Source organism: Triturus cristatus, chromosome 1_1, assembly GCF_964204655.1.
Source record: "Triturus cristatus chromosome 1_1, aTriCri1.1, whole genome shotgun sequence".
Lineage (NCBI taxonomy): Eukaryota > Metazoa > Chordata > Amphibia > Caudata > Salamandridae > Triturus > Triturus cristatus.
Window position 1 is genome coordinate 366,750,068 of NC_140579.1, and position 12,727 is coordinate 366,762,794.

Sequence of the window (12,727 nt, forward strand, 5' to 3'; positions counted from 1 at the left end):
GGCAGAGCTAGGGTTCAAAAACTACAGCTAGGCACTTTGTCAAAAAATGTTCATTTTTCGCTGCGAAATTGATGTGTGTCCACGTTACGTTTTGCGCCGTTTCCTGTTGCGGGCATTAGGCCGACCCACACAAGTGAGGTACCATTTTTCTCGGAAGACTTTGGGGAACGCTGGGTGGGTGGAAATTTGTGGATCCACACAGATTCCAGAACTTTCCACCACAGAAATGTGGGGAAAATGTGGTTTTTTTGGCAATTTTTTAGGTTTGCAAGGGATTTTGGGTAACAGAACCTGGCGGGAGGCAGTCAAGTCACCCCATCCTGGATTCCCCTGGGTGTCTAGTTTTCAAAAATGTATAGGTTTGCTAGGTTTCCCTAGGCAGAGCTAGGGTTAAAAAACTACAGCTAGGCACTTTGCCAAAAAAAGGGTAATTTTGCATTGTGAAAATGTGGTGTGTTCACGTTGGGTTTTGAGCCATTTCCTCTCGTGGGCACTATGCCTGCCCATACAAGTGAGGTACCATTTTTATCGGGGGACTTAGGGTAATTCAGATTTGTAAAGGAACTGTTATTACCTATTGACTTTCGATGCATTTCCAAATGAAAGACAAAGTGTAAAAAATAAGTCATTTAAAAAAATGACTGATAATTCTCATGCTAGTATGAGTATTCCCAATTTCGGAAATGTGCAAATATCTACTGTTTCTAAACTGTATATTTTGTTCCCATTTCAGAAATACATAGGTGTCTTTCATGCCGATTTTACACATTTTTACAGAATAATTACTAAATACCAGGTACACAATAAAAAACCATTGCAAGTTGCTTCTCAGTTTTTGGCTCTGGGTTCGTCGGGTTCTTGGTGAACCTACCAGTCCTATATATCCCCACAACCAGTGATGCCCAGCGGATGTAACGGTATATTGCTTTCAAAGAGCTGTCATAATTAGAAGAAGTTACAGGTGAAAACGTTGACAGAAAAGGCTGTTTTTTTCAACTAATTTTCAATTTATCCTATCTTTAACTGTTAGTTTCTATAAAGAAACCTTGATGGATCTACACAAATGACCCTTGCTGAATTCAGAATTTTGTCTACTTCTCTAAAATGTATAGCTTTCTAGGATCCATTATTGCTTTTGTACCCATTTCTACCATTAACTGGTAGGATGTCGAAAGCACCAAAAATAGCAAAAATAGGCTATGTCCCAGAAAAATGCCAAAACTGTGTAAAAAATGTTGGGTTTCTGACAAAAGTCTGGTATCCCCTAAAAGCTGGGAAAATAGTGATTTCAGCCCCACAAACCCTTTTTTGATAACATTTGCAGGGAAAAACCCAGATGCTTTCATTTGCAGCCCGTTTTTCCAATTTCCCCCCCCCCCCAAAAAAAAACTTTTGCTGTATTTTGGCTCATTTCTGTGACCCCTCCAGGGGAATCCACAAACCCGGAGTACCTTTAGAATCCCCATGATGTTGGAAGAAAAGGACGCAAATTTGGAGTGGATACCTTATGTGGTCAAAAAGTTACAGGGGCCTCAGCGCGCACTACCCCAAATAGCCAAAAAAAGGCATGGCACAGGAGGGGGAAAAGGCCTGGCAGCGAAGGGGTTAAATACCATGCATCCTCCTTAGGGATGACTTAAAAGTATTAATAAGGTATGTATATGCCTGGGGAAAGGTTTGGCTTGCCAGGTGGAAATGGCATTTTCTAAAATTGCACAACCAAGCCCAAATTACAGGCATTGAGACATTTTTTACAATGCTACTTTAGCACTTTGCATAATGAAGCTTCAGCCCATTATTAGCATTTCATTTACAGACCCTGCCAGCATGTTGTACCATATACTAGGGACTTAAAAATAAATAATTGTAAATATTAAGGATATGCCAACTCTAACATGTTTAGAGGTGAGCTTAGAAGCCCTTTTTGCCGCCGGTTAGCAGGAGTAAAGTTTTCTGGGGGCATACAACAGAAAAGATGGCCATTTCCAACTGCATGTAAGAACTGTTTTTGAATTACTCTCCTTACCTTCCAAATTCAGGTTTGTATGCTTCCTCAACTTGCTGTTGCTAACCTTTTAACCTTACATCATTCTATCTTTTTGCAATATTCCTTTTCTTTGTGTTGACTACTCTCACAATGTCTCCAGAATATACAAATGTTCAGTATACCAGAGGTTTAAAAGAGGGCGAAACAAACATTCAGTTTCTCACCTGAATGTTTTGTAGCTGTTTTTTTGCTATGATTTTGTCTTCAAGTATTTTCTTAACAGATTCCTTGGCTTTCTCTTCATATTTCTGTTTGTTATCCTCCATCTCTAGCAGAATCCTCTTCACTTCATCCCTTTGAAAGTTCTTTACAAAGAGAAGTGATAAGCTTCTTAACCCTTATTGATAGTTACAATACAGGCCATTTTAGATTGTGTCGTTTAATTCATGCATTGAGGTTCAACCAAGCGTTAGCCAATAAAAATAAACATGACAGTGAAGTGAACAGAACATAAATATAGAGGGCCTCTACCACACATTTTTACTCTTTGCCATAAAGATACAACGAAGCAGCACAATACGAAATTAACATCTTCTTTACCATACTGTTTATCCTAACTGTACACTGCTTCAGCATCTTTGAGAAAGAACACTAAATCCAATTCACTCAGCCTTTTGTGAATGGCTAAGCTAGCTGTTTAAATGTCCTGATTTATGCCTTGAAATGTATGTTTGCAATTTAAAAAGCATTTATTTTCACTAGCAAATTAGTATACTCAAGTCCAGCATATTGTGCTCCAGCACAGGAGGAAAGGACAGTAATGCACCGTATTTTAATAAATACACTGCATTTCTGCACTTTCACATTGGCGTAGGGTAGTGCAGCAAGTAGACTCGCGGCGCTGCCCTACACGAATTCCTCATTAATGAGGCCCTAAATTCGTAGCCTCTTTTCCATTAGCAGTGCCCTCCCGCCAACACCTCAGCCATCAGCCAAAATTACAAACTGCCTCTCTTTTTAGGTCTCGCATAGGGCAGCGCATGCGCTGCCTCTCCGAGGCATCAAGTAATTAATATGTTGGGTGAAACTCCGCCCACTGCCAGATAATTTCTGTTGCTGCTTGCCATTAGCTTAACGTAGGCATAGCTGTTCTTATCTGGCTTTTTAGTGGCTGTTGATGTGATACTGACTTCCGTTTAGTCCGGAAGCAGTAGCGCTTAACTACTGTTTGGGTCCGCTTGTATGTTTAATGTGTTGCTGAGGGGAACTCTTTTATATGATTGTTGCCGCAACGCTTTCAGACCCCTCCCGCCTCCCAACAGCATGGTGAAGCGCCTTTATTTATTTATATCGCTGGCGTTTTCAGACCCCTCCCGCCTCTCAACACAGCATGCCGAAGCACCTTTATTTATTTAAGATCAGCGGTGCCTTCGGATCCCTCCCGCCTCCCACCACAGCATGCTGATGCGCCTTTATTGTTGCAGCAGACCTCTCGCGAAACTTGCGGCCGCTCTCCTCTCTCACTACGAGAGGCTTTGTGCAAAGCTTGTTGCAGCCTGATTCGGGAAGTGCATGATCGCAGGGATACTGGGAAGATAAGAAGTGTGACCCTGCCGAGGATCTGCAAAGCCGTCTGCATTATGTTTACAAAGGTTGGCATAGCACTACAGTGCCACGCGAAGGGCTTCCTGCAAGTTGTTGCGATATCGGCCGTTTACGCTGGTAGCGTCTATTACACAGCCTTTATTGTTGGTAGTGTGTTATAACCTGTCCCGAAAACTTTCAGAATCACACCTGTGTGTGAGCGCAACATACAAACAATAGTTCTGTAGACGCGTCCTTTTTGTGTGTAATGCGGTCTCTGACATAGCCACTGAATATTCGAACACGTATCTTGAAAAACAGCTCACTGCATTCTTTATAAATTTAATTTCTGAAAATCGGAGGTGTCATAGTGCATTTACATGCCTTTTAAGGTGTACAAAATGTGTATTTTGGATTAAGATATTTATACCCAGCTAGATTATTTATGAAGACTTAGCATTCTCGCTTTAAAGATGGCATGTTACCTAAAATCCTGACGACTTTCAGAACCAAATCCGTGTGTGAGCACAAGATACAAAAAAATTGTTCTGCAATCGTGCGCTTTTTTGTGTGTCATGGTGTGTGACACTGCTGCTAAATATTCAAACACGCATCTTAAAAACAGTTCACTGCATTCTTTAAAGATTTAATTTCAATAAATCAGAAGCAGAAATTATGCAGCCCGATTTCTGAACGCCTCCAGTGCAACAGGAACCTACATGAAAGGCTTCCTCTATTAAATAATCTTTCAGTGACCTTGTGCAATATGTGATAAAGGACAAATCAAAGTCGTCAATCATACAAGTAATGCATCACAACCATTTACTCTAGGCGCTTGTATAAAAACAAAAATAATCGTAAATATTAGTGATGTTTAGGATAAGCTTCTTTGTTTACTATACTATCAGAACAATACCATGCACACACAGTCTTTACAAACTGGGCTGTGCTTGGCTTAGGCAGCGAGTGGTTAAAAGAAAATATTATTTACAACGCCTATAGTTCTAACTCCAGTGCATGCGAGACCTATTGCATTTCCAATGCTGGTTTTCAATTGTGGTGTCGACTGCAGGAAACCCGATCTATACAGCCTCCCAATTCTGCCTCTGCATGGAAAACATTGGAAGCTGGATGGATGAAAATTGCCTGAGATTATTTTGGAAACAACACTAATTTCTGGTCCCCAGACTGGTGGACATCACACATGGGCCCGGTCCCATCCCCAGTAGAACAGGTATGAAATCTGGGGGTCATATTTAACAGAAACCTCTCTTTCAAGAACCAGATTAATCAAATAGCATCTGCGGTTTTCTTTCTCCTAAAGATTTTGAGAAAAATCTTACACTGTTTTCCCATAACTCCACAAATCATCATGACAGTACTAGTCTTGTACAAACTGGACTATTGCAATGGACTATACATTAGACTGCAGCACAAAATGCTTTCCAAATTTCAGACCTTACAAAATACAGCACCCCTGCTTATTTTTGGCCTCCTCAAATCCCATTCAGCTTCCATGGCTTTGAACCAACTGCACTGGTTGCCAATGAAAAAAAAGAATTGCTTTTAAGGCTCTGTGCTTTGCCTTTAAGGCACTACACAACACCGGACTATTAGACCTTATGCAGCATTTCCGCTGGTATTTGCCTCCAAGACTTTTACGATCTTTGGGCACAAAAAATATCGAAGTACAAAAATTTAGACCAGCCCGTTGGGGCGGAAAAGGTTTAGTAACATTGAATGCCAAATTGTGTAATTCCCTCCCATTTGAACTAAAAAGACTCCTAGAATCTTTTGTATTTCAGAAACGCACTGAAAACATGTGTTTTTAGGCTGTAATAACCATACAGCACCTTCAAACCGGTATGACCTCGCTCACTCAGAACAGCGTCAAGACACCTCCGGGTACACGGGCGCTCTATAAAACCCTATAACATAGCATAACATAACATATGGGAACTGGCGTCTGCTTGTATGTGTACAAAGAAGTGCCTTACAAATTTGTGCTGGAGCGGGTTATGCAAAATGTTGTATACCCACCCCATTTTGCATGTTGTTTTACTAATTAGATTAATTAATTAATAATCAAACTAATGGATTGGAGTGATGTGGAAAATATGTACCAACCGTACTAATATATGAATTACACGTGGGATTTGCATTTGCATGGCTTAATTAATATGTGAACTAAATTTTGTACGCATACTAATGATAGACAATTAGAATATTGCACGATATATGTCGCTTTTGTGATGTATTTGTGATTTGTGCTTTATTTAGTAAGTATAAACCGCATTGAGTGTTGCTTTTGCTAGATAAATACACACACATATGGGTATTAGCAAGGGAATAACATTTAATTAGTCATTTCCATGTATTAATTACGTTTTTGTGTTTCTTTGCTTAAATTGACCATTTTGGCCTATCGAAAGATGGCTGCCTTTGGTGCCTAACCCGACTGCCGACGCTGAACAAGGCTTGGGTGAAGTGCGCCTGCGCTGACAATAGATACACAGTGGCCTCGTCCTGACCCCTGATGAACATGTACCCTTCAAGGTTGCCCTGGGACACAAGCCAGCTTTTCTGAATGAACAATAATGTGCTACTAAAAACCGGATAATTCAAGTACAATGACATCAGAGACTTTATTTTGATGAGAATCCTGTCAGACGATTTCAATGGACCAATCAGAACATTTGAAGACCCGTTTTTTTATACAAATTGTCAGTGATTTTTACTATAAATTATGGTAGAATAGAGCGGTTGGGGGGTTCATTTCTGGCCTTTCTCGATTTCCTGACGTTATGCTGACGAAGAGGACGGTGACACTGCAGGACAGCTGTTGGCTTAAATCTTTGATGGACTGAATTAATGCCCAAACTCCTGATGAACTGAACCTACTAAATTGATGGGCATAGATTTGCGAGACTGCCAGATTTGACATAGAGGACGACATTTCGCCAGAATAGGTAAATATGGATGGCAACTTGATCAAATGAATGATTTAATTTGCAATATTAATATAAAATTTGAATTGAATATCCACAGAAATGAGTTGGGTTGTTTATTCATTGAAATGTATTAATGAGAAGGTTAATTAGAGAATTAGAAATTCACTTAAACCAGCAACTAACTGATCTGTCCCGATTTAAGAGAGGAATACTAAAGGTGAAGTTCGGGACCTAATGAGTATCAGAAGGTTGTGTAGATTTGTCGCTCATTAGGGTAGTAGTGGTATTTTCCTCTCATTTCCAGCGCTTAGAAGGATAATCGCCTCCCACACGGACTGATGGTGAGTGAATGTCGGTGTTATGGGCCCCACCAGCGAATGTATGGATAGTGTGTGTATGTGAGATCTTTGGTCCGTGACGGTAGGGAGGGATTTTGCACTCCGCGCTGGAGCAGTTTTTCTGGTAGCAAGATGATGGTTGTTATTGTTTTGGTTTAGTGATTATTGCTTGTACATTGCTTATTGATTTTGGTTATTGATTGGTATTGATTTATGTACTAACACTCTATGTTGAGTTACGTTGAGTTATATGTTGTATGCACGACTTCTGGGATGTAGGAAGTCGGAAGTTTGTAACGGTTCCGTAGTAGGGCAGAGGTAAGCGCTGCTCTCGGGAAAGACGGAATTGTTGTTACCCTGTAGGTACACAGGGGAAACGTGTGACAATTGAAGTTGCACGGCGCATTGTCTGGGTTCAATTCGGTAGCATCGTCGTGTGTTGCCATTAGAGACATTTACAGTGTGAGAGAAGTGTGTGTGATAGCGAAGGTTACCTGTGAAATTCTGGTCTTAGGTACCAGGGATCCAACTGGCATTCCGATAACGCTTATCACTGGAAAGGTAATAGGTACTCTCTGAGCTTGTTAGAAGGACAAAGGAGAGGTAAGCGCTGCTTTGTTAACGTATGACATAAATCTGTAGTAGGACAGACTGTTTGCTGTTCTCGGGAAAGACAGGATTCTGTGTGAATGTACTACATTTTCTTGTGTGAATGAGTGTAAATGTTAAGGCATTTGGGTTGATTGCGAAACTCTAGGTTTATTTCTCAGGAGCATTGGGTCTCCAACTATGTGTCTTAAATGCTAGAGAAACAATTAGCTAATGCTTGTTAGAAGGGTGAAGTAGAGGGATGTGCTACTTTATCAACGGAAGTAATGATTCCGTAGTAGGGCAGAGGTAAGCGCTGCTCTCGGGAAAGACGGAATTCTCGTGAGAAAGGTCTTTTGCTGTTCTTTGGTTAGCGAAGCGGACAATGGAGATGTTTCTATGTTGTTACTAACAGAAATTGAAACAAAAACTTATTGAGCGGATTTGTAAAGGAGGGGTAGACAGAAGCAGGAGCAGGAGCAAGAGCTGCCGCAGCGGCTGCTGACGTCAGAACGACCGCGCTGGGATTGGACAGTCGGTCAGAACTGTGAAACGCCCTGGATTGGTGCGTTAGTGTACGCCGCGCTAGGATTGAAGGAAAACAGGGAGACGTAGACGTTCCTTATTGGTGCGTTAGTGTGAGTCGCGCTGGGATTTGAGGACTGTGACAGTGACGTGGACGCTCTGAATTGGTGCGTTAGTGAGAAGTCGCGGCGTGATTGGATATACTAGCGGTACGGTTAAAAGAGACTAGCGATACCAGAAAGGCAAGAAAATGTATTACGACCCACCAGAAAAGGAAAAGAAAACCGGGTTAGGGAAAATCAAGAAGTGGTTCAAGAAGGATAAACCAGTTAAGACTAGGGAAGGACAGGTACTTCCTCCACCGAAAACCCCTGCATCCTTTATGATTGCGAAATATGGGTATCATACTTTTATTTGGTTGGATAACTGGGTGAGATATACCAAGGATGATGGAGTATTAGCTTTTCCAGAGCACGGTTCATTTAATTTGGCTGTTTTGAGAAATTTGAGAGAAAAGATGATGAATTTGGAACCAAGACCTAGACCGACACAGTTTGAGGCTTTGACGGAATGGGAAGACGAAATGCATGAACGAGAGAGACAAAGAAGTGGTAGAGGATATAGGTACTGGTTCGGAAGACCATACGGACACGAAACGCATAGCGATCGAATGACTAGATGGTGAGATGCGAGTATGACTGAGGGTGTGTTCCCTGTAAGAACTGTTGGAGAGAATGAAGGACGAAAGTGTATAGAAAAGAGGCATAATGTGGAGTCGAGAGGGTATGGAGCGAATGAATCTGAGGATGATGTTCTTGATGATATGTTCTATAAAAATCCACCACCGTATAGACCAGAACCAGAAATGTTAACTCCAAGTGCCCCAATGAGATAAACGATGCAAATTATAAAATCGGAACCAGAATCCCTAAGTTTGAGTAAAAACAGTGCTACTAGAGAAGTAGAAAAGAGGTTGGAAGAAAGAACAGATGGAGAAAATTCTGTAGAATTAGCAAAAACAACCCTGGAATTAACTGAGAAAATAAGAGAATTAACTAAGAATCTAGAAGCGGTATCTGTTCCAGTAACGATAGGTCAAGTAATGCCTATTTTTGACAAACAGAAGGACAGTGAGCATTGTTTGACAGTCCCTTATAGGAGTAATAAACCAGTAGAACAACCAAGAGTGAGTCAGAATGAGAATCCATGGAGACAGACTATGAGTGTAATGGAACCGAATTTTACAAAAAATCCATTTGTAGATCAGAATTGTGCAGAGAGACGTATGACAATGATAGAGACAGTGAAAAGGATTTGAGCCATTTTGTATACAGATTTGTATATGGTTTACGTCCAGAAATTGGTGAGATGATTAAACAGCATACGGTAGATTGGCAAAATAAGAAAATAGATGAAGTATTGAGACATGCTAAATACTTCAGTGATGAAATTGAAGCAAAACAGCGGAACCTAAAAGAGAAGGCAATGTGGGCACAGGTAAAGGTGGCGGAGAGACAGGAAACACAATTGGAACAAGCAAGGTCGAAGCCTAAATTTAATAATGGAGAGTATAAAGGGAATATTGAAGAAGCTAAAAAGAAATTCCCGTGTCATAATTGCGGCAGGATAGGGCATTGGAAATCTGAGTGTAAGTTTCCCCCGAGTACTAACAATGAAAATCCATCATTGAACCCACAGGTGCAGCATGAGGTGAGTGGTCAACTGCAGCAACAGCAGCAAGTTGTTCCCCCACAGAATCAGGTGCCAAAACTGCCTTTTCCACAGAGCAGAAACACACAGAAGTTTAGTAGTGAATCGGGATTCTACAATGAAGAACAGGTAAAAAAGCCGCCACGCGCTAGAGCTGTCTCGCAGTATTGGCTGCAACGCGATGAGAGTGAAGCAGAAGAGGGCTATTGATGGTGCCGAAGGGAGGAGGAAGAGTGCGTACTTGGCGCAACTCTAGAAGCAGACCAGACAGGACCTTTTGTAGATGGGAGGGTTAATGATGAAAATATTACTTTCCTAGTGGATACTGGTGCTACTCGATCAACTGTTAGATCAGCTGATGTTAAGAATCTTCCTCTCTCGGATGAAACGATCAAAGTAGTTGGTGTGTCCAACAGACAGATTAAGACATACCTTACAGAACCAGTGAAAGTTAGCATAGGGACATTTACAGAAATGCACCGCTTTGTAGTGTGTGATTCCAGTCCTGTGAATTTATTAGGTAGGGACCTGTTGTGCAAAATGAATTGCACTATATTTTGTACTCCGGATGGAATAGCTTTTGAAACACCAGATGATGACGTGTTGTACAAGATGACCATAGCTAACAGAGAAAATGAAGTTACTGAAACATATGCTGTATTCAACCCTGATGAATTACCTAAAAAATTAAGAAAATCTGTAAAGGCAGAAGTTTGGGATTTCACTGGAGAAGATGTAGGACTAATGAGAATTGTCGATCCAGTCAAAATAACTGTAAAGGAAGGAGTAACATATCCTAATGTTCCGCAGTATAAACTGACACCTGAGATAATTGAAGGTGTAACTCCTGTAATAGAGAAAATGATTAGGCAAGGAATTCTGAGAGAAATAATGAGTAGTCCATGTAATTCACCGACAATGGGACTGAAAAAGCCTAATGGGAAATTCAGGATAGTGCAAGATCTGAGAAAAGTGAACAAAATCGTGATATCATGTTGTCCCATTGTACCAAATCCATCAGTGATTTTACATCAGATTCCCCATGATGCAGAATGGTATACAGTGATTGATCTGTGTCATGCTTTCTTTTCCATCCCATTGCATCACGACAGTCAGCAAATTTTTGCATTTCGTTTTGATGAGCGTATTTTGGCATGGTGCCGTATCCCACAGGGGTATACAGAAAGCCCCTCAATATTCAATCAGCTATTAAAGAGGTCTTTGGAGAGTCTAGAAAAGCCAGAAAGCTCTGTATTGGTCCAATATATTGACGACTTTTTAGTAGCGTCAAAAACACGTGAAGCCTGTGAGGTAGATACAAGAGCCTTGCTGAATCATTTGGCAGATGGAGGACTTAAAGTGTCACCAGCGAAACTACAGTTTTGTAAGAAGGAAGTGCAGTATTTGGGACATAACATTGAGAAAGGACTAAGGAAAATAACCATAGACAGAATCAGAATAATAAAAGGAAATAGAGCTCCCATGACTCAAAGAGAAGTGAGAATGTTTTTGGGAATGGTTGGGTACTGTCGTCAGTGGATAGGCAACTTTTCCTTGATCGCAAAGCCTTTGGTGCGATTAACGAGAAGTGATGTGAAAGATCCCCTTGAATTAAACAAAGAAGAATTGGCAGCATTTAGACAATTGAGAGATGGTTTGTGTGAAGCACCTGCATTAGGTATGCCTGACTATGTGAAAGAATTCGAGCTGTATTGCAGTGAGAGAAATGGATGTGCACTTTCTGTGTTGACCCAGAAACATGGAAAAATGAGAAGACCAATTGCATATTTTTCATCAATGCTAGATCCAGTAGCTGTAGGTTTACCTGGATGTTTGAAAGCGGTGGCTGCAACATGTCGAAGTTTGGAGCTGAGTGAAAGAATTGTGATGGGATATCCATTGAAAGTGTTTGTACCCCATGATGTAGCAATTCTGCTGACAAGGAGTCGTACTCAGTATATGACACATAGTCGGCTGACTAAGTATGAAAAGGTCATATTGGGTGCCACTAATGTGAGTCTTGCGAGATGTGTGAATGTGAATCCTTCAACTTTGTTGCCTGATGCTGAGCTTGTGGAAGTAAGAGATGAAGTTGATCATGATTGTCTGGATGTACTTGATTTTTGTACAAAACCACGACCAGATATAAAAGATGTACCTTTGCCAGAAAGTGATTTTGTGATGTTCGTTGATGGGTCATGCTTGAGAACAGATGAAGGAGTGCTGAGTGCAGCGTATGCAGTATGCACAGTCGCAGCAGTAATAGAAGCATCATATTTGAAAGGAGTGAAATCAGCCCAGGTAGCAGAACTTGTGGCTTTGACTAGAGCATGCAAGATTGGGAAGAGTGTGAGAGTGACTGTGATAACTGACAGCCAATATGGCTTTGGAGTCGTTCACGACTTTGGCCAGCTATGGCTACAAAGAGGTTTCCTGACCTCAAGTGGAACTCCCATTAAGAATGCAGAAGTGGTTGGAAAATTGCTTGAGGCGATACAGCTGCCTAAACAATTGGCTGTTGTAAAATGTGCTGCTCATAGTCAAGGTGGTGATTATATTACCACCGGGAACAGGTACGCAAACGACATGGCACAGTATTGTGCACGAAATCAGAATTCGGTTAATCGGGCTAAGGAAAGAGAAATGTCTTCTTGCTCATTGATGTTCACTAACATTGTGGGAACTTGGGAAGAGGTAAGACAATTGCAGGATGAGGCAGGAGATGAGGAAATGAGACAGTGGGTAAAAGCAGGATGTGCCCCAAGGGAAAGGGACAGATTTCTGCGGAAGACCCCCGAGGAGGTGTAGGGAACTGCAACATCCAGTTAGGTGAAGGGACAAGTAGCCAGCAGGAAGATTGCGTGTCGGAGATCCGAGGAGGGACAGAAGTAGGGAAAACAAAACAAGTGGTGGAAGAAGAAGTCGCTAAAAAGACAAAGCAAGTTGAGACAGAGTCTGAAGAGAGTGAAAATGAAATACCTGAAGGTCGAGTTCTAAGAAAGAGAGCTTGGAGGGATGAAAAGAATGACAAAGGGAGCAAAGTA

At 41.3% G+C, this 12,727-nt stretch overlaps 1 protein-coding gene across 4 annotated transcripts in view; it reads right to left on the reverse strand.

Moving 5' to 3' along the window:
* TRAF3IP3 (TRAF3 interacting protein 3) overlaps positions 1-12,727 on the reverse strand; it is a 546,425-nt gene that overhangs the window by 280,344 nt on the left and 253,354 nt on the right. For 2 of the 4 annotated variants that reach the window (XM_085631112.1, XM_085631089.1), the window contains one exon: positions 2,212-2,352. The exons of the other annotated variants lie outside the window; for them this stretch is intronic. In XM_085631112.1, coding sequence (XP_085487238.1) covers positions 2,212-2,352 — 141 coding nt within the window. The remainder of the gene's footprint in view (positions 1-2,211; positions 2,353-12,727) is intronic. 4 annotated transcript variants of the gene reach the window in all.